The 20,471-nt window shown below is 43.0% G+C and overlaps 1 protein-coding gene across 7 annotated transcripts in view; it reads right to left on the bottom strand.

Annotated features, from left to right (window-relative positions):
• Positions 1 to 7,497: 7,497 nt before the first annotated feature.
• The window catches only part of recql (RecQ helicase-like), a 40,818-nt gene continuing 27,844 nt past the window's right edge, over positions 7,498 to 20,471 (bottom strand). For 3 of the 7 annotated variants that reach the window (XM_077501262.1, XM_077501264.1, XM_077501260.1), the window contains 14 exons: positions 19,721 to 19,789; positions 19,233 to 19,457; positions 18,297 to 18,476; positions 18,022 to 18,128; positions 17,387 to 17,582; positions 17,131 to 17,300; positions 16,526 to 16,604; positions 16,288 to 16,436; positions 15,859 to 15,976; positions 14,986 to 15,124; positions 14,806 to 14,897; positions 13,397 to 13,613; positions 12,969 to 13,098; positions 9,496 to 10,178 (listed from right to left, as the gene is read on the bottom strand). In XM_077501262.1, the coding sequence (XP_077357388.1) occupies positions 9,597 to 10,178; positions 12,969 to 13,098; positions 13,397 to 13,613; positions 14,806 to 14,897; positions 14,986 to 15,124; positions 15,859 to 15,976; positions 16,288 to 16,436; positions 16,526 to 16,604; positions 17,131 to 17,300; positions 17,387 to 17,582; positions 18,022 to 18,128; positions 18,297 to 18,476; positions 19,233 to 19,457; positions 19,721 to 19,745 (2,409 nt within the window). In that variant the 5' untranslated portion in view covers positions 19,746 to 19,789 and the 3' untranslated portion in view covers positions 9,496 to 9,596. Of the gene's footprint in view, positions 7,592 to 9,495; positions 10,179 to 11,102; positions 11,249 to 12,968; positions 13,099 to 13,396; positions 13,614 to 14,805; positions 14,898 to 14,985; positions 15,125 to 15,858; positions 15,977 to 16,287; positions 16,437 to 16,525; positions 16,605 to 17,130; positions 17,301 to 17,386; positions 17,583 to 18,021; positions 18,129 to 18,296; positions 18,477 to 19,232; positions 19,458 to 19,720; positions 19,790 to 19,888; positions 20,197 to 20,471 lie in introns of those variants that run through there. The other 4 variants (XR_013279241.1, XM_077501261.1, XM_077501263.1 and 1 more) reach the window with 4 other exon arrangements.

Genomic DNA, 20,471 nt, shown 5'->3' with positions numbered 1-20,471 from the left:
AGTTAAGTTAGCAACAATTGCTGCAACAAGGCTCTGGTCAGGAGTTTGACAGAGATGGTAACCTCATGACATATTTGACATTCTTCGACCCAACAATCTTATTCCGTTTACGTGACCAGACTCCCATCACTCAACTCAACATAGATTTACAGAACACTTTAAAACAACCACTGCTGTTTAAAAAAAAAAGGAATCCAATGAAAACAGCAGAGGCCCCATAATTGAACCCTGTGGAACGCCATACATTATACATGCAAATTCATATTGCACGGATAGGCAATATAGCATAATCACCTACATCATCACCAATCAATTGGTCTTCTCGATCTCCTGGGTTGGATCGAACCCATGTTAAGTACCACTGCTAGAGTACAATCACAACAAATTTGGAGTCATTTTTGAAATCATGTGACTTTTCATATGCATTCGACTGTGTTGTTTCTTGGCTCTCTGTCACTCTATCACACAAAACAAGACAGATCAACACCCCAGCAGGGGTCCACATAATCCGACTGCTGGGTGGTGTCTCTGCAAAAGCTGCTTTGTGTGTGTGTGAGAGCAGTATAGAGAGATCTGTGATTAAGACTGGCACTGTGCAGGATGAAATACTGTAAAAACTCCTGCCAGCTGGTCACCCGCCGCACAGTGCAGCACACGACCGAACCCCACCAAAGTGGCCTAAGATTACTACGCCTGGTTAACAGTGTCCATCATGCAATTTGAAAAACTTGTGCAACATTTACCAAAAAATAAAGGGCAGCCTTCTGATGTGTCCCAGCTCATGTGCAAAAGGATTACAGACAGTCCATTTCAATGGTGGATTAGATTCTATCAACTGTCCACTAAATACATTCTTCTCACTTTATATTACCATATCAATGCAATGGGAAGAGGATAATAAAAGACTTGTGCTGTACCAATATTCATTAGATACCAACTACAAAAGTAGGAAGGCAATCAAAGCCACCATACTATGGAGGACCAAAACTGCCAAAAATTAAAAATAAATAAATAAAAGTGCAAATAAAAACGGATATAAAAATATTCAAAATTTAAATACAAAAATAAATATAAATGGAAATAAAAACAACAAAATATATATAGTGCATATAAGTAAACAAATAAATACAAAACAACTAGTCATGGTAACATTGCTCGAGCGCTCCATGCAAGCCAGCAAGATATTTTTTATTTTTATTATTTTTAGCTCGTTTTTATTTTTGTATTTTTTTTTACCTTTATTTACTATATTTAATTTTTAATGACTATATTTTGTTGCTTTTATATTTAAAAAAAAATTGTATTTAATTTGGAATTATATTTTTTACATTCGTTTTTAGTTTCACTATTATCCATGTATTTATTTATTCATTTTCTTATTTTTCATTTTGGCCGTTTTGGTCCTCCATACCTAACTGGAAAGAAAAAGATGTCATCACAGGAATCCATCCAAAGAGTAATGGAGCACAAAATGAAATGTGTACTTGAGCAGCTTTTGTCATGGTTCGGTTCTCAGCCCTGTTGTGCTCTTGTGTGTGTGTTTTCAGTGCCAATTACGAGGGGGGCGTTTCCCAGTCCCACACCTGCATCAAGTTGGCAATCAAGACTTTAAAAGGACTCCGAGCAGCACTGCACGCTGTCGGATTATTATTTGCTCACCTCCGTGTCCAAGTGTTCTCCGCGTTTCCCTGTTGGTAAAAGTTTTTTGAATCTGCCGTCGTCTTTAGTTTACTTGTATTCACGTGTGTGTTTCCGCGTCGCCTTTTGTTTGATATACTCGTGTTGATTGATTCCGTGTACATTTCGTGTCGTCCTTGCCGGGTGCAAGTGAGTTATGTTTTTCTTGTCCTTGCTGTTAGCAAGTGTTTTTTGTTACGTTAGTTCTCCTTGCCGTTTGCAAGCGATTTTGGTTATGTTAGTTTTCCTTGCAGTTGCAAGCGCTTTTTGTTACATTCGTGTTCCCTGCCTTTTGCGGGAGTTTTGTGTTTTCCAATTCCTCCTTGCCTTTTGCAAGTGTCCTTTGTTACTGCCGTGTCCCTCGCCTGTGTGCAGGGGCACCGCTGAAAATTTCGTTGTCTTGCCTGCGCGCAAGCTTTGTGATTTCGGTTTTTCCAAGAGAATAAATCGAGGTTGTTTTCCTCCTCCGAGCCTGCCTTTTTGGGATCTGTTCTTTATCGACTCAATCGAGTCGTCACAGAATAATCCGACCATGGATCCCGCAGACTCGGAGAAGGTGAGACGGGCGTTGGCCAGCCAGGGGCAACGGGTTGGGCAAACTGAGACCACCTTGGTGGGACTCCAAGAGGTGGTAGGCAGGCTTGCTCACCGGTGCGAGGAGATGTTCGCGAGGCTCGAGCAGCTCGGTTCCCGCGGAGTGCTAAACTCGGAACTTCCGCGAACAGACTCAGCCACGTTGGCACCCCCAGCAGCTCCTAGGGAACCCGTTTTGCCCCATCCGTCGCGCTATGACGGACAGCCGGGTGGTTGCGGTCAGTTCTTGCATCAATGTTCGCTTATTTTCGATCAGCAACCGTACACCTACGCTCGTGATCAATCTAAGATTGCTTTCATTATGAGCCTCCTGTCTGGTCAAGCCGCTACCTGGGCGATGGTGGTGAGCAACTCACGACCAGACCTCCGGTCCTCCTTCCCGACTTTTGTTTCAGAATTTCAACGTGTGTTCGACCATCCAGTCAGGGGGAAGGAGGCCGGAGGTCGGTTGTTAGACTTAGTGCAAGGAGAAAGATCAGTCGCGGACTACTCGATCGCGTTTCGAATTCTGGCCGCGGAAAGCGGATTTGATGACTGTGCTTTACGAAGCATTTTCCGTCGTGGATTGAACACTGTACTTAAAGATGAGTTGGCGGTCCGTGACGATACGAACTCTCTCGAGGGACTTATAGAACTCACCATTCGGTTGGACAACCGCTTACGTGAACGGCACCGAGAGCGTGTCTGTGAGCGGCATGGGCCATCCGTCAACCACCGCATGACTGGACTCAGCCTCGTCGACGACGCAGAAGCACGTTCCCTCCCGGGCGCCCCAGCTGACACAGGGGGGCTCATGCAGGTCGGAGGTGGACGTCTGCATCCCGAGGAGCGTCGCCGTCGATGGCTCACGGGAGCCTGTCTCTACTGCGGTCAACCAGGGCATCGGGTGGCTTCCTGCCCGGCGAAACCACCACGTCGGACGCGACCAACCACCCGACTGGGGGGTCGGGCCAAGGAGACCCAGGAGTCTGGAATTGACTCGAACCAGGGTAAGCACTTGCCGGGGGGAACCGAACCTAGCCTTGCGAGTAGGACTAGCTGTGATGTTCAACGGTTAGAATTGACAGGGGAGTTGTCCGATGGCGGTATGAATCTTAAAATTAAGGCACTCATAGATTCGGGGGCCGATGATTGCTTCGTCGACCCGTGTGTGGTCGAGGCGTTAGGGAGTCCGATGGAACCATTAGAGAAGGTTAAGGAGGTTTTCGACCTCGATGGGCGGTTATTGGCGCAGGTCCGACATGTTACCGGACCACTTACTTTGAAGCTTTCGGGGAACCATGTTGAGAGAAGGAGCTTTTTCATTATGCCATCCCGTTCTGCTCCTCTAGTGTTGGGCCTGCCGTGGTTAAAGACTCATAATCCCGATATTGATTGGGAGAAGCCGGCCCTAGAGAACTGGAGTCCCTTCTGCCATGCTCATTGTTTGAAGTCGGCAGGAGGGGCTACCACAGTACCAGTTAGCCTAGCTCCAGAACCCGTTTGTCTTGATCATGTCCCCGAGGAATACCATGACCTAAGTAAGGTTTTTAGCAAAGATCGCGCGCAAGCATTGCCGCCCCATAGGCCTTATGATTGTGCGATAGAGTTGATCCCAAATGCGCCATTGCCGGGTTCACGCCTTTATCAGGTGTCCCAGCCGGAACAGGACGCCTTACGGGAATATATTTCGTCTTCACTAGCAACCGGTCAGATCCGACCGTCAAAATCACCCGTAGGTGCGGGGTTTTTCTTTATCGAGAAAAAGGATAAAACTCTCCGTCCGTGCGTAGATTATCGAGGCTTGAACGACATTACCATAAAGAATAAATATCCGCTTCCCCTGTTAGACTCAGCATTTGCCCCGTTACAGTCCGCTAGAATTTTTACAAAGCTCGACCTGCGTAGTGCCTACCATCTGGTGAGGATACGGGAGGGGGATGAGTGGAAGACCGCCTTCAAGACCCCACTCGGGCATTTTGAGTATTGCGTAATGCCATTCGGTTTGACTAATGCCCCAGCGGTGTTCCAATGTCTGATTAATGATGTCCTTAGGGACATGCTGAACATTTTTTGTTTTGTCTATTTGGACGACATCTTAATTTTCTCACGCGATGTGCACGAACACCGGCAACATGTCCGCTTGGTTCTCCAGCGCCTTCTTGAGAACCGGCTCTACGTTAAGGCGGAGAAGTGTGAATTCCACTCTAAGTCGGTTCAGTTCCTGGGCTTTATCATTGAGGGAGGGCAACTTCGAGCGGATCCGGTCAAGACCCAGGCCGTGGTCGATTGGCCGAGCCCCAAGACACGGAAACAGCTGCAACGTTTTTTGGGCTTCGCCAATTTCTATCGGCGTTTTATTAGGAATTATAGTTTACGGGCAGCCCCACTTACCAAGCTGACTTCGAGTAAAGTCCCGTTTAGGTGGACACCTAGTGCCGAAGAGGCGTTCCATGATTTAAAACAGTTGTTTGTCAACCCACCTGTACTGGTCCACCCTAATACCGATGTTGCTTTTGTGGTCGAGGTTGACGCGTCGGATTCAGGAGTGGGGGCGGTCCTGTCCCAGCGGTCGCCAGAAGACGGGAAGCTCCACCCCTGTGCCTTCTTCTCCAGGCGACTGAGCCCCGCTGAGGCCAACTACGACGTCGGGAACCGGGAGCTGTTGGCAATTGTCCTGGCGCTACAGGAATGGCGACACTGGCTGGAGGGCGCCAAGGAGCCCTTTGAGGTTCTGACGGATCACAAAAACCTGGCGTACCTCCGGGCCGCCAAGAGACTCAACTCACGGCAGGCACGCTGGGCCTTGCTGTTTACACGATTCAACTTTGTCGTGAACTATCGCCCGGGTTCCCGGAACCAGAAGTCCGACGCTCTGTCCCGAATGCATGATGCTGCAACTCCCGAGGTCGGGACAGAACCGGTCCTGCCAGAACATTGCTTTGTGGGCGCGCTGCGTTGGGAGATCGAAAAAAGAGTCCTGGATGCTCTGGAGGGAATCACTATTCCTGGGGAATGCCCGGCCGAGAAACTATTTGTTCCTGTCCCGTTGCGGGCGGAGGTCCTGCAGTGGGGTCACAGCTCACGAGTGGCATGTCATCCGGGAATTAACAGGACTCTTGCCCTCGTCAGCCAGCGTTTCTGGTGGCCAGAAATGAAGAAGGACATTGTCGAATTCGTCAAGGCCTGTACCGCTTGTGCATGCGGCAAATCCTCCCACCAGCCTCCGGTGGGTCTACTACGGCCGCTACCCATCCCGTCGCGGCCATGGTCCCACATCTCCCTGGACTTCATCACAGGCCTCCCTAGGTCGAGAGGAAACACAGTGATTATGACCGTGGTAGACCGGTTCTCTAAGCTGTCTCACTTTGTCGCCCTCGCCAAGCTACCGTCATCCTGGGAGACAGCACAGCTCCTCATCCGTCACGTGTTTCGGCTCCACGGCATTCCGATGGACTTGGTATCAGACCGTGGGCCGCAATTCATCTCCCAGGTCTGGAGAAAGTTTTGCAAGCTGCTGGGGGCCACCGCCAGCTTGTCTTCTGGATATCACCCCCAAACAAACGGCCAAACAGAGAGGGCCAACCAGGACCTCGAAGCAGCCCTCCGATGTGTTTGTCTACACAATCCTGAATCCTGGTCTTCTCACCTCTCTTGGATCGAGTACGCCACCAACACCCTGCCGTCATCAGCGACTGGACGCTCACCTTTTATGGCGGCTTATGGCTATCAGCCACCCCTGTTCCCGTCACAGGAAGGTTCCATTGAACTGCCCACGGTCCAGCATCATCTTCGGCGGGCCCACAAGGTATGGCGGGAAACCCGAGCGGCGTTGTCCCGCACGGCGGTCCGCAACAAAGAGATCGCGGATCGCCGGCGGCGTCCGGAACCCTCCTACCAGCCAGGAGACAAAGTCTGGCTCTCTTCCCGGGACATGCACCTTGCTGGGTGCTCCAAGAAGTTGGGTCCGCGTTACATTGGACCTTTCGAGATTCTCTCAATCATTAATCCTGTTACAGTGAAGCTCAGACTGCCGCCCTCACTCAAGGTGCATCCGGTGTTCCACGTCTCCCTCCTCAAGCCAGAGACCCCCAGCCCTCTGCATCCTCCTGAACCAGCTCCGCCTCCTCCCCGGTTGGTCGGTGGAGATCCCGTCTACACGGTCAAAGAAATCTTGGACTCGAGGCCCAGGGGCCGGGGCTTCCAGTATCTGGTCGACTGGGAGGGCTATGGACCCGAAGAGCGCCAGTGGATCCCCCGCTCCTGGATCCTGGACCCGTCATTGCTCGAGACCTTCCATACTGCACACCCAAATAAACCAGGTGGTCCGCCAAGGGGCGTCCGTTAAGGGGGGGGTACTGTCATGGTTCGGTTCTCAGCCCTGTTGTGCTCTTGTGTGTGTGTTTTCAGTGCCAATTACGAGGGGGGCGTTTCCCAGCCCCACACCTGCATCAAGTTGGCAATCAAGACTTTAAAAGGACTCCGAGCAGCACTGCACGCTGTCGGATTATTATTTGCTCACCTCCGTGTCCAAGTGTTCTCCGCGTTTCCCTGTTGGTAAAAGTTTTTTGAATCTGCCGTCGTCTTTAGTTTACTTGTATTCACGTGTGTGTTTCCGCGTCGCCTTTTGTTTGATATACTCGTGTTGATTGATTCCGTGTACATTTCGTGTCGTCCTTGCCGGGTGCAAGTGAGTTATGTTTTTCTTGTCCTTGCTGTTAGCAAGTGTTTTTTGTTACGTTAGTTCTCCTTGCCGTTTGCAAGCGATTTTGGTTATGTTAGTTTTCCTTGCAGTTGCAAGCGCTTTTTGTTACATTCGTGTTCCCTGCCTTTTGCGGGAGTTTTGTGTTTTCCAATTCCTCCTTGCCTTTTGCAAGTGTCCTTTGTTACTGCCGTGTCCCTCGCCTGTGTGCAGGGGCACCGCTGAAAATTTCGTTGTCTTGCCTGCGCGCAAGCTTTGTGATTTCGGTTTTTCCAAGAGAATAAATCGAGGTTGTTTTCCTCCTCCGAGCCTGCCTTTTTGGGATCTGTTCTTTATCGACTCAATCGAGTCGTCACAGCTTTTGGATGAACTGTTGCTACCGTTTTTGAAAGAATTGATCAAGTGGAAGCTGATGCTTAGAAGCAGCTTACCTCCTTTGACTGAAAAGGAAGAAGTGGCTACTCATCGGGAGCTCGTCACTGCAGGGTGGGGCAGGCATAATGATTGCAGATCCTCAGCAATGAGCAATGAATACACTAATTCTGCTTTTGAGCTCACAGGCCTCCTGCTCGTGCGTGCTTCTCACCGTGCACTGTGCAATCATCTCAATGGGAGAGGAAGGAAGAGGATGGACGCAGTCTGAATCAGAAATCAGAATGGAGAGGAAGTAGCTCATGTAGGATGGGATGCAAATGGGATCATCAACAGAAATATGGATTCTAAAAATATTTACGTGACAGCCCTAAAACTAAAGTAAAACAAAACATTCTTGGAAAGATAAAAACAGGAACAAAACTGCCCTACAAATTAATTACGATTAGCTGAAACCGATTAACTGCAAGTGTGACTTTTCCATCACGTTTCACAAAATTTGAATGACTTTTTTTTTTTTGGTCTTCCTGGCAAAAAGTACATGCCGAGCTCCCCACCCTCCACTTTCAACTCAAGAAGAAAGAATGGCATCAAGCTGAGGACTTGTGTTCCCTCCTACTGACATGAAGCTTCTCTTCAATGAATAATTCAGTGGCATTCTGATTTTCAGGAATCATAAAGAAGAATTTCAACATAGTTGCTTTTGATCCTTTTTTTTTTGTTTTGTTTTGTTTTTTGCGTGTGTGTTGCACGTGCACCCATGCAGCTCTCCCGAACGTGTCCTCGTGTTTACAAACGCATGTCTCCCCATTTCCATTGCCGCCATACCTGGAATGAATAACATCTTGAAAAAGGGCTCTCCATTTTCCCACAATTGCGTCATAAAAATCAACAATCCAATAATCCTTCATTATGCCCATGCCTTGTCAGTTACAAATTGTGCATTTCGGCCCTACTTTGAGCCCCTCCAGGACGAGCAAGCCTCTTATCCCATCTCTAAGGTCTGGTACATAAGGATTATTTAATGGATGCTAGGGGCTTTGGTAATGGAAGGTTTAAGTCGAACAGTGGCCATAAATAAATACCAAAATAAATAAATAAATACATAAAAACAACAGTCTGCTTTCTGACTATTGAGGTGCCCTTGACAAGGTGTAACTTCAGTTACTTTTTTTTTTTTTGCTCTCATAAAGACAAACTTTGAATCCAAAATTCATGGGTTATTTTTAGGATCAAAATATAGAATAAAATGCAAACATCCGGCAAAGGAAGATTATTTGAATTAATATTCAATGATGCTTGAGGACAGGGAGCGAGAAATAAGGTCTAATCTTTAAGATAATTTATTCACAGTGTAAGATACATGCCACATGTTTTATTTCTTATTTGATACCACAAGATGCTGTATGAATAAATGAATACTGCAAAGTCGACCTAGCATCTGTCTCTTTTTTCCGTTCCAACTTACATTACCCCCTTCTGCTTCTATCACTCTCCCATCCTTTTGAATTGAGTTTCACTTTTCCCCCCACTGTCTCTGGCTCTGCTCATTTGATATGGTTCATGTGGCACACGGTCGTGGACGTATTCCATATTTCAAATGACAGCAATGTGAATATTCAATTTGGAGTGATGAAAGCTCCCTCTCTCGAGACGTACACGCCGGCCAGAGGTCAGACCGTGAAAAGAGCGAGGGACTGAAGCTGCATGTGAGCTGCAGGCTTTCAAATCCATTCGACAGTCGGAGGATAAAAGCTTGAGGCCTTTTAACTTTACTGGGTTGTGCTTCTGTGCATAACTTAAGTTACTGGATCCCATATCAGGTGCACAATACAATCTGTTCCATGACATTGGTGAAACTTTGATTTGGTCGTGTGTCAAAAACATTGCGCTCACATTTGGAATCATTTGGTCCAGAGTCCAAACTGCAGCTACTGTAAAATCCCGCAGGGATCTGTACTCAGCCCTCTATTTGTCTCAATTTATATGCGTCTGCTTCTGTTAGTACATAAAGTTGCTACAAGACCTCTGACGAGCACTAGAAAAGTGATGTCAAGGTTTTGTTACTTACTCAAAAGACTATCTGGCTTAGCAACTTCTTTTCTTTCCAACCTTACCTTATTGTACCGTACCATATGTCTTTATACATCCAACAAAATACACTTCTGTGATTCAAATTCAACATTGCATTTAATATTATCTTCCAAACTAACCACTTACATTCCCGAGTGCTTTACAATTTGACTGCAACAGAGATACTTGGAAGTGATGGTCAGCAGCGGAGCAGCCTCCTCCGACCGCTGACACGCGTCCACAAGCTTCGGGCCGTCTGTCTGATGGTCATCCTGCGGGGCAGTCGCAGGGACTTGAAAGGTTCTCTGATACATGACAGCAGCCCCGACTGATTGGGCTGCCCCAGATACTCATGGGAGATGTTGTTTATTCTCCGAAGTTGATTGCTGTAGTAGTTGCGCAGGTCGCACAGTTCCTCGGCTGCAGTTTGGGAAATAAAAGAGGCCTGGGATGGAGAGCTGGGGACTGTGCACGTTTGTGGCTCAGCAACTTTAGACGGAGATGTTTTTGCATTTGCGTGGGGTTTCTTTCGTGCTCTTTGAGGGGTGCTGGATTTACGTTTAGAACAAGACTTAGCTGGTGTATTTACTTCAACATTGACGTCAACTACACATTGGGGCACAATGTCATCTTCACCAGCACATTTGTCCGTCTCATCAGCTGGCTTGATCGCTTTCCTTGCTTGAAATGGTTTTTGCTTCGATTGGGGGAGACAGCTGCTCTCCTTTACGAAGGAGTGACAGGCTTTATCAGTCACATCCTCGCAGGGAGCTGGAACATCCTGTCGTAATGAAAACGAGTGTCAGTGTGGAAATCTGATCAAGAAATTGTGCTTATTGCAAGAAAGACATGAATCCATATTTAGTGAGCTGAAAACACTAGAAACAGACCGAGCAATCGTCATTTAAATGTTAGTGATGTTATAGTGTCTGCATTCCATAGCTTAGCGTGCTAACTCGGTCATTTAGATTTCATTATAAACATTATAATACATTTACAAAGGAGCAATAAAGCCACACTGAAAAAGAAAAAAAAAAGCATAATAAAGTTGCAATGATATGTAAATAGCTGAAGTATTACAAAACGGTTTAATATTTTAAACAGTATTGCTTTGTTTGTACTTTTTCACAAAATAATGACTATTCCATATTATTAATTGTGATTTAATTTAGATCAATATCCCAACTTTAATGGCAATAACATTAAAACTAATCTTACAAATTGTTGTTTTTTAACCTGTGGAATTAGTTCATTTTGATATCCCGTATCAGCAATACTGTTTTCTTTTTTCCTTGTCAGTGTGTACTTGATATAAAGCGCATGATTTTTGATTGGTAGAATAAAATCAATTACACATTACGGACGTCACGACAGCAGCAGAAATTAAAAGTGGTGGTGTGGGACGGGGAGATCTTCATGGCTGGAACAGTTCTAATTCTAACAGTAAGACTTCAGTATGTCTTTGGGATTGCTTTGCAATACCCTTCCAAATACCTTTCCTATTTACAAAGTGGGGTAGTCATATTGGGGGAACAAATGAACCACGCAGCACCCAATTTCAGACATAACACTATAGGTTAGTTTAAGCATGCTCCAGAGTTTGACATGGATAAGAATTGCTTCTCAGTGCCAATTGAAAATGGAATTGTTCCAGTGTTTGTTGATTGCCATGCGATGAGCAGAAAATAAGAATGATGGACTGTACTTAGTCAGCTTCTCCTCTGGATGGGATGAGGGGGAGGGGGACTATGTGCGCTCTTTCTTGGCTTTCTTGGACACTGGAGCATCTTCATCACTCTGAGTTGATCCCTGTACCACTTTGGCTTTTCTCCCGTCACTCTGTGTTTTTACCTGTTGGCCATTAACGACGACAGCATTTACCCGAAAGGGTTTCAACTCCGAAAAGGGAGTGCACAATAGGCCAAAGAAAAAAATGACTTGCATACAAGGATGATTGCTAAACTGAGCATGATGGATTATCAAAGTATTCCAAAATATTTGCTTATGAGTTAGATAGAAGCAGATACAATGAAAACAGCACAGGCCCCAGAATCGAACCCTGTGGCACACCATACATTCCGTTATACATGTGAATTCATATTGCACGTATTCGTCCAACCACTTTCTTTTTTCTTGCTCAACATAGTTAGCATAAAGGGGTATACAATAGTAAAGAAATAACATGACGTACCATCAGATCAGCCACAAGTTGACTATTGAGCACACCAAAAAAAATTGTGTGCAACACAGATAGGCCTAGGAATGTAGTGCGATCACCTGCAGGCCGAATCATTTGAGTTGGCTGTGTGTCTTGACCTGCACCAAACCCCTGAGGTGGCACTTCATAAAATATTATTCTAAATAGTATAATATGATATTATTATTCAAAGTCACTGTCTGTGTCTGTATATTTTTTCAACCCTGTCTGGAAAGTAGATTAGAGAAAAAAAATCCTAAATATATTGTAATTTGCGCACCAAACCAAACTTTAATTTAAAAAAATCTTATCTAAACTTCTAATCACAAGTGCAGCTAAGCTTTTTCCAAGTCAGCAACCAAGAGGTGATGAATTGAGAACTGGCCTCCATTAGACAAAATACGGTAAATGTAAACTACTGCACATATTGATCATATGGTCAAAGATGCATACAGTAATTCTGTTACATTGATATATTAAATGCTGCATAATTAAGAAGCTTGCTCAGTTTAGCAATCCCTTGGCAGAGTTACCTACATTTTGATAAATGCAGTCTTACAGAATTAACTTATTTCCAGGTGGTGATGCTTGGTAGGAGATCAAGCGAACATATCATTGTGTAGTGATTAATAATAATCGACATTAACTACAATGGTTTTATACACAATTAATCATGTAAAAAAATAGTAAAAGCAGGAACATGGGAATTAGTGTTCATACAATGTAACTAAAAAAACGCAATGAAATAGCCTATATATTTGGCAAAAGTCAAAACAATGAAGCATTTGATTCAGTGGCAACTTACCTGGACTTGAGCCTTAGAAAATGTGAGCGATTATTCTAATGTGATATTGATGAAAATCACATACATATACACATGAATGTCGGAAGAAAGTGGTTAGAGAAAATGAGCAAAAGGTCATTAAATGTCACAAACACAGTAGATTAAAGGTTAAGAGGAGCATGAAAATCAGAGCCTGACATTAAAGTGGAAAATGTGTGAACACAGCTTACATTATTTAGTTAATAAAATACTAATGTGATAAACAACTTGTGTGAGATAATGCAGACTGTATAAGGAAACACATTAATACTGTAAAAGACATAAGATGGGGCTCTGAAGATTTCTGCTGTTATGCTTTCATGATAAAAATTGGTGCGTAAAAATGAAGGTCGATGTACAGTACTGTCATTTTTTATTTTTTTTTATTTTAATCAATGGGCCCCACCTTTTGTTCCCCATATTAACTTTTTATAAAGTAATATTGTCAATTTCTTGGGTTGATTTTGCAGAAAATTTAAAGTATTCAGAAAAGCTCGGAAGCAAATGAGATAAATGAGCAAATACAAAGCAACATTTATAACTCAACTCACCAATGAAGAGTGGGAATATGCCGTCCGCATCTTCATGCTCAGTTTGTGAGTTTGGCTCTTCAGCAGGGGAGCTTTGCGGCCCAGTATGAAGTAGAAGTAGGTTGTGTATGGAGTGAAACTGAACTCCTCTCTAATGGAGAGCAAACCAAAAACAAACAAAAAAATGTTTAGTAGAGGGAATGAAACAAAACCTTTTTAAAGGCATTTTATCGAAAGTGCCAGCACCCGTACTCTGATTAATATTGCGTTTGCGGAATAAGAATTATTAAAAGCCATTCAGAAGCTCCAAAATGGCAGCAAGGTTATCGTCTCAGGTTTGATGAATCACATTGCCTGTGCTAAAATTACTACCGGTACCCCTCTCAGAAAGCACAAAATGTTTCCGAATTGGAGGTCATTCAGTGCTATGCTATAAGATGTAAAGTAACCTGAGGTATGCTTGGAGCAGCAGGTAGACAATCACATCCTCAGCCTGCGGTCGAGACAGCGTGGTGGTCTCCGTTAATTTCCTGTGCTTGGTGGGACCCTTCCCCATCCAGGCCTCCACCAACTTGAGAGGAGTCAGCTTCTCATCCATGGATGCCGCAAGCTCCAAAATCTGCACCACTTGCCTGGCATGTTGCGTAATGTCCATAAGGACGACATCTGATAATGTAGAGATATTAGATTAGATTAGATTTTATTTTTCTTCTTCTTCAAATGGAGCGTGATGACATTTGTGGCAGCACAGTTGTTGGAATAAGCGGCTTCCTCCCACACCCCCAAAAATGTCATCTAAGGTTCATCGAAGACTAAGTGATCAGAGTGTAGAATTGTGAAAGGGTTTTCTGACATGTGCCTTGTACATGAGTGGTGACAAAAGTCAGCTGGGAATGGATGGGCTAGCGCTCACCCACGACCCATGGTCATTTTTTTCCCCCCTCAAATGAATTATGTATTTTCCACACCGGCCCTAATTTGTTGAAAAGATAGTAGCTAAATAAAATAACAAAAAAAAAAAAAAAAAAACACCAACAAGTTTTGGATGATTTTCCACTATGTAGGAGATCCAATTATTTTTCATTTTGTTTTCTTGTTTTTTTTCTCCCCAGTGTGTTTTTCATTTAAGCTCTACACTAGGCCTACATGTTTTTTTTTTTTTTTGTTAAATTGATGATGCCTATTTTTTTTTTTTAAGTTTTATTTGTCTGTTATGTATTAGCACACCTGTGTAATGTCTACTATACTATGTGGAGTGTGTCAATTGTGGTATGATTGTGTGGTGGGGGGCATTGTTATGTCTTGTCTAGTGTGCAATTTTCTGCCGCCTGTCTTTGCTAGGACTCCCTTTGACGTTATTGTACCTCAGTTATTGTTCCTGGTTAAATAGAGGTAAAAAAAAAACACAGCTCACAGTTCGTACCAATAAAAGGTGCTATAAGCACTCAAATTACATCTTTAAAACAAAAAAAAAGGCATTTTAATAGACACACTGTATTTAAGTTATAGAAATATAAAATATTTATCACACTAGTTGCATGAATTCCTGTGAATGTAAATATATGGATGCATATATGATGATCTGCCTAAAAAAAAAAAAAGTGGATTTTTAATGTCACTCGCAGGTCTTAATGCAAATTTGATTAGCAGCGAAGAGCATGTGGGCAATCCTTTAAAAATGATTAAAGAATACTGCCGCTGAGGATAAGGCGCTTTGATGGGATTTCAGCAAGACATTGCAGTCTTAAGGAGATATGCAGCTGAATCCTCCTCAAGGGCTGCCTTTCACATTATCATCATACTCTTAAAAACATAATTGGCTCTGACTGACTTATCGTATCTCACACAACACACAAACCTTTTCTATTGCGGCATGTATCACACATCTGGTTGCACTGTTTCTCATCCCACGCTTCATCAAAATGAACGGCCAACAGAGAGCGCCGACACCTGCCAAACGCAAAAAAAAAAAAAGAGATCACATGATCTATTAATCGAACAGTGTCGAAGGGATTTGGAGACGGAAGGGAGGTGTTACCTGTCAACATTCTGGCAGTAAGCCACCATCTGATTCAGTTTCTTCTGACCAACATTCTCCATTACTACCATTGTGCTGATGCGGAAGATGTCAGCAAAACCATAGTAGACAATGCAGTCAGCTGGAAGATCATCTCGACCTGGAGACATTTATTAAATATATATATATATATATTTATATTTTTTAAACTCCGGTCTCCTCCCACATTCCAAAGACATGCATGGCAGGTTAATTGGGCGCTCCGAATTGTCCCTAGGTGTGCGTGTGAGTGTGAGTGTGGATGGTTGTTCGTCTCTGTGTGCCCTGCGATTGGTTGGCAACCAGTCCAGGGTGTCCCCTGCCTACTGCCCAGAGCCAGCTGAGATAGGCGCCAGCAGCCCCCGCGACCCTTGTGAGGAACAAGCGGTCAAGAAAATGGATGGATGGATGGATGGATATATTTTTTAAATCAGTAAAAATCAGTAGTTTTGTGAAAAAGTATATTTTCACTCTTCTCAAATTCTCATTTTTTGCAGTTTGCCCACTTTAATATTTCAGATCATCAAGCAAATGTAAATAACCGACAAAGATAATCCAAGTGAACATAAAATGTTTGTTTTTTTTTAAATGGCAATTTTATTAATTGAGGAAAAAAAATACTGAAAGTTACCTGGCCCTGTGTGGAAAAAGTAATTGCTCCCTATAGACCCAATAGTATTTTTAAAATACATTTGATAAGTGGTTCGGAAAAATGGATGCCTGGAAGTTTACTTGGATTATCGCTCATCGTTAATAGTGGGGAAACTGTAAAAAAAATACAAATTTGACAAGAGGGAAAATACTTTTTGACGGCACTGTAGAACCTGTTCGATATTTTTTTTTGCATTACTGTACCTGCCCGTCCACTCTCCTGGTAGTAGTTTTCAACCGACTTGCTGATGGTATGATGGATTACAAACCTGACATTAGCTTTGTCTATTCCCATGCCAAATGCTACTGTAGCAACCACCACCTAGACACATAAACGACAAACTTATTTATCTATTTACTTTGATTTCGACACTTTGCGTTACAATCTCTTAAGCCATGGTTAGATATAGAATATAACCTATAGTGTTTCTACTGCAATGAAATAATGATTACCAAGACAGTACATGCAGAGACATAAAATTGTACCAGAGAAGCACTCTGCATAAGTGCATATTAAAAAGTATACTTATTGTTGGTAATAAAAAAAAAAAAATTGCATCAAAAGAAATCCTAACAACATTTTCCTTCCATCACACGTATGTACCTGCTGGTCTTAAATTGCAAATACCGTACCTGGATTTTGCCAGAGGTCCACTTGCGATGAGTGCGAGACTTATTGTCAGGGTTCAAGTTGGCGTGGTAGGGAGCAGCCAAGATGTTCCTCTGTTGGAGTTCAGAGGTAACAGACTCGGCGTCCTTCTGAGAGAACACATATATGATGCCTGTGGTATAAAAGGAAAATCATCTTCTTGTAAGATGTATTATTAGGACAAACATTTTTAGCTTTGATGAGTCTCATCAACCGCAGTACCTGACTGGTCCTTGTATCGGTTCTTGATCAGTGAGGCAATATCGTCTATTAATGCAGCATCAGAAACTTTAGCACGAACCTATGAGACATAAAGATAATTAGTGGCTCATATACCGCATCTACAGAGACTTGACAGATGTCGATATTATGAGTAAAACTATGATTTGTGCATTTGCTTCTACGTAGTCATCATTTTGTAATAAGTTTTAACATTGCAAAAAGAGGACTGACAACATACAATGGGAATAAAACATCAACACACCCTTGGTATTATTATTATTTTTTTAATATCCCAAAAACCTAGCTAACAGGGGTGTGTAGACTTTTTATATGCATGGTGGTATTGTATGGCATATGGATATGGCTTCTCAGCCTGTTATAGTTTACTATGGGAATTTGGACATTCACTTATAGAAGTCATGACTATTCTTGTAGCATTACGACTTTTTTTTTTGTTATACAGTAATTTACTAACTACAAAGATATATATGAGACCCATTTTGCTTCCAAATACACTATCATCAACGCTGATGATTTTGAAATGGAAGCTTACGTTATACAGTGTGTACATTTGAACAAGTGCGGCTGTCGTGGCTCTGCTGTACCTCGTAGTAGAGGTTGGTGCGGTTGAACGAAGCTGTGAGTGAGACTGGCTTTTGCACACACAGGATCTTTGCACAGTCTTCGAGGATGCTGCTCGTTGCTGTGGCTGTGAGCCCGATCACTGGCACCTTAGGAAACTGCCTCTTCAGGATGCCCAACAGTTTATAATCTGCAAAGGCAACACATTTTTGTATAGGGTACAGTGCATTCGCAAAACTCAAAATCTTACGTGGGGTTAGCGTCACAAGCACTTTCCTGGTCTGAAGTCATGTCCCCACTGACTGCAGCAGTGCACCTCATCGACAGCGATACGACTCAGAAGATTTGCATTGTTGGCTTTCTCCAGACGAGACATAAACATCTTGCTTTTGGCGATTTTCTCGGGAGTCACGTACAGTAGCTTAAATGGGGTCGTCTTGCAAATCATACCAGCTAAAACAGACTTGGAGTGCTCCTGCAAAAACATTCAAATACAGTTCAGGATTTGAATGTGGATCTTGTGTTCCAGATTATCCGTTTTGAGTTGAAGTCTGGATTTAAGAGTCCAATTTCAATTTAATGCCTATGCATTTATTTGTATGTAGTTTCAACAAAGCACCAAGATGCACGTATCCTCCTACTGTACATGAGCGTCAAAGTACCTCTAACACTGTTAAGAACCACTGAATTGATTAAATGCAATATCTACAAAAACATGTGCGGCGTACTCACCCATGTGATATACTTTTATCGGTTTACACTGCAGATGTAATAGCAGGAATATGATTGAGTGAAGGCTTGTTATTGATCAGAGGATTCCCTCCTAATACTGTATCCCTTGCCACCACTGACATCCTAACTGTGCCATATGGTTTAAAAAATAAGTCCAAAATAATGAATTCCCAAGTTATTACCTTGCTACTTGAAGCATTGAGCATTTCTGCTGCCACGTTGATGGACTTCAGGTACATGATTTGATCCTCCATCAGCGATATCAGGGGAGTCACAACCAGTGTAAAACCTACAACGCATGCACATGCAGGTATACTTTGTTTACTTGTGTGTATCATACAGTACACTATTAGTACAGCATTTTATCAGTTGTGGAACAGTTTGGGAAATGGATGGATGGATGGATGGATGGATGGATGGATGGATGGATGGAAGGAAGACCTGGGTCTTAGCATACCGTCGGAAGAGATCGCAGGTAGTTGATAGCAGAGACTTTTCCCCCTGCCTGTGGGCATCACCAAAAACAGATCTTTTCCAGACAGTGTCAGGTTGATGGCCCTCAGCTGCAGGGGTCTGAACTCGGATAGGTGAAATGAATCCTTCAGGTGCTGCGTCACATCTTTGGACCATGCAAAATCTAATGAGGTGAAACATTGGGACACTAGATGAGGAAATGTAATTGACTCATGGTTGTAAACTTGATTATATTGCTTTATGAGTTTAGAGAATTCCTACAATCATATCAAGCATTCACTTTATTGACAAATGACCATTCCTTGTTAAAAAACAAACAAACAAAAAACAGAAAGAAAAAAAACAAAAACAAAAAAAACACTGTAAAACTTTTTGCACTTTGACATATTAGATGATGCAGCAAAGTTTGTAAATGCAATTCACACAGCACTGATCAGAATTAATGATTTGCCCCAAATTATTCATACCCTGACCATATTTTTTTGGGTTAATTTATTTGTTATTTTTTTAGTGACAAGCAGAGGCAAAAAGATTATGACAAAAACAACATACTGATATTCCATGTCTACTACAGAGGGTCTTAATTATTCATGCTCTAAATGGATTTAAACATTTTGTCAGTTATGTTGTGATTGTTGCGTGTAGGTCACTAAATTGGCCACCAGGTGTCACTAACGTGTGTGGTCACATGTCTAAGCAGGAAACACATTTGAATACATTACAGTTGCTGAGGTGTGTACATCTAGCTTCTGTCACAGTGAAAGGACATCACGCTAAGTTCATTTATTTTCATGATTTATTGAATTTGAGGATAGAAAATGAGGATAAAAAATGTCAGATGTCTCCTAAAAATGTTTATGTATGTGTCAAAGGTGACCGTAGTGTGCAGGGTAAAGAAGTGTAATAAAGTTGAAGGTACCTGTGCCATCATAGTGCTGCATTTCCTCTGTACTAATTTCAGAGTCAGTTTGCGAAGTCTGGCTTGATGAAGATGATGCAGATGCAGCATCACAGGCCTCCTCCAGCTTGCACAGCAGTGTGTTCTTGCGCAAAGTCAAGTCCGTTTTCTTTTCGAGGAGCTCTGCTATCTGGAGCTCCACCAGCTCCAGCTCCGCCTCCACAGAGTCCAGTTCTTTCTGAACATCTGAATCATAACACAGAGGAACAAGTTACAAAATGTTACAGAAAATTAAAAGATTTCAACAGTAATGATTGCATTAAAGCATCCCAGTTATGGGCAATTCAGTCTTCAAACATGCAAACACGTCTTGCACCTGCACACGTGTTTATCTTTTGAGGCTAACACGTTCACAGTTCATTATGTCTCTCGGGACCCATTAGGTTCTCTTGCCACCTGGCACAGACGACAACATCCATTTTGTAGTTACTTTCGCACACCAGACTCACCATTTGCCTGACCACGACCATCCATGATGTGAACAGACCTTAACTAGCTGTCAAAATGTAAGATGAATCCTGCAAGAAAGAAAGAAGAATTTTAGAATGGTGTACGTTACAATTTCTGCAGACCATTTACATCACCACCAGTTTACCAGAATAATGTTCGAACTTTACCATAAGAAAAGTAAAGAGCTTTCCACAATGTGTTGAATTTGGCCTGGAATTCAACTAAACTGTACATTGAGTAGCAAGATAGCTAAAGTAAAATCACGTTAAAGAAAGTAATGTACTCTAGCGAACGCAATTAACTACTAAAAAGCAAATACTTAAGGAGTATGTGACAACAGAAGCAATCAGTCGAACGTTGTTTTCCTTGTTGCTGAACCCACTTGACGGTTACTATGCCGCCACACAATGAGGACAAAAAAAAGAAACAGTTTGTGCCCTGGGTTTTGTCTCCCAGGTTACCATTGTGACTTGTGTCTGGCATTCAGATTCAGACCCACTACAACTCGTCGGTTGGCTTGCGCCAACTCACCCATTTTATTTACATTAAAATGTAAACATACAATGCAGATATGTTAATATGTAAAGTAAAGCGTAAAGTGTGGTAAATCTTGAATCCTATTTTCAAATGTACGTGACTTGTTTGACGCAATTAAAAAAACAACAACAACAAAAACATTCAAGATACACATGCACTAAAGACAGCTAAAGCACAAAAAATACCAGAACACTCAAGCAATTAAACGTCTAC

The sequence above is a fragment of the Festucalex cinctus genome, chromosome 16 (assembly GCF_051991245.1).
Source record: "Festucalex cinctus isolate MCC-2025b chromosome 16, RoL_Fcin_1.0, whole genome shotgun sequence".
NCBI lineage: Eukaryota > Metazoa > Chordata > Actinopteri > Syngnathiformes > Syngnathidae > Festucalex > Festucalex cinctus.
This window is presented reverse-complemented; position numbering and strand designations above follow the sequence as displayed.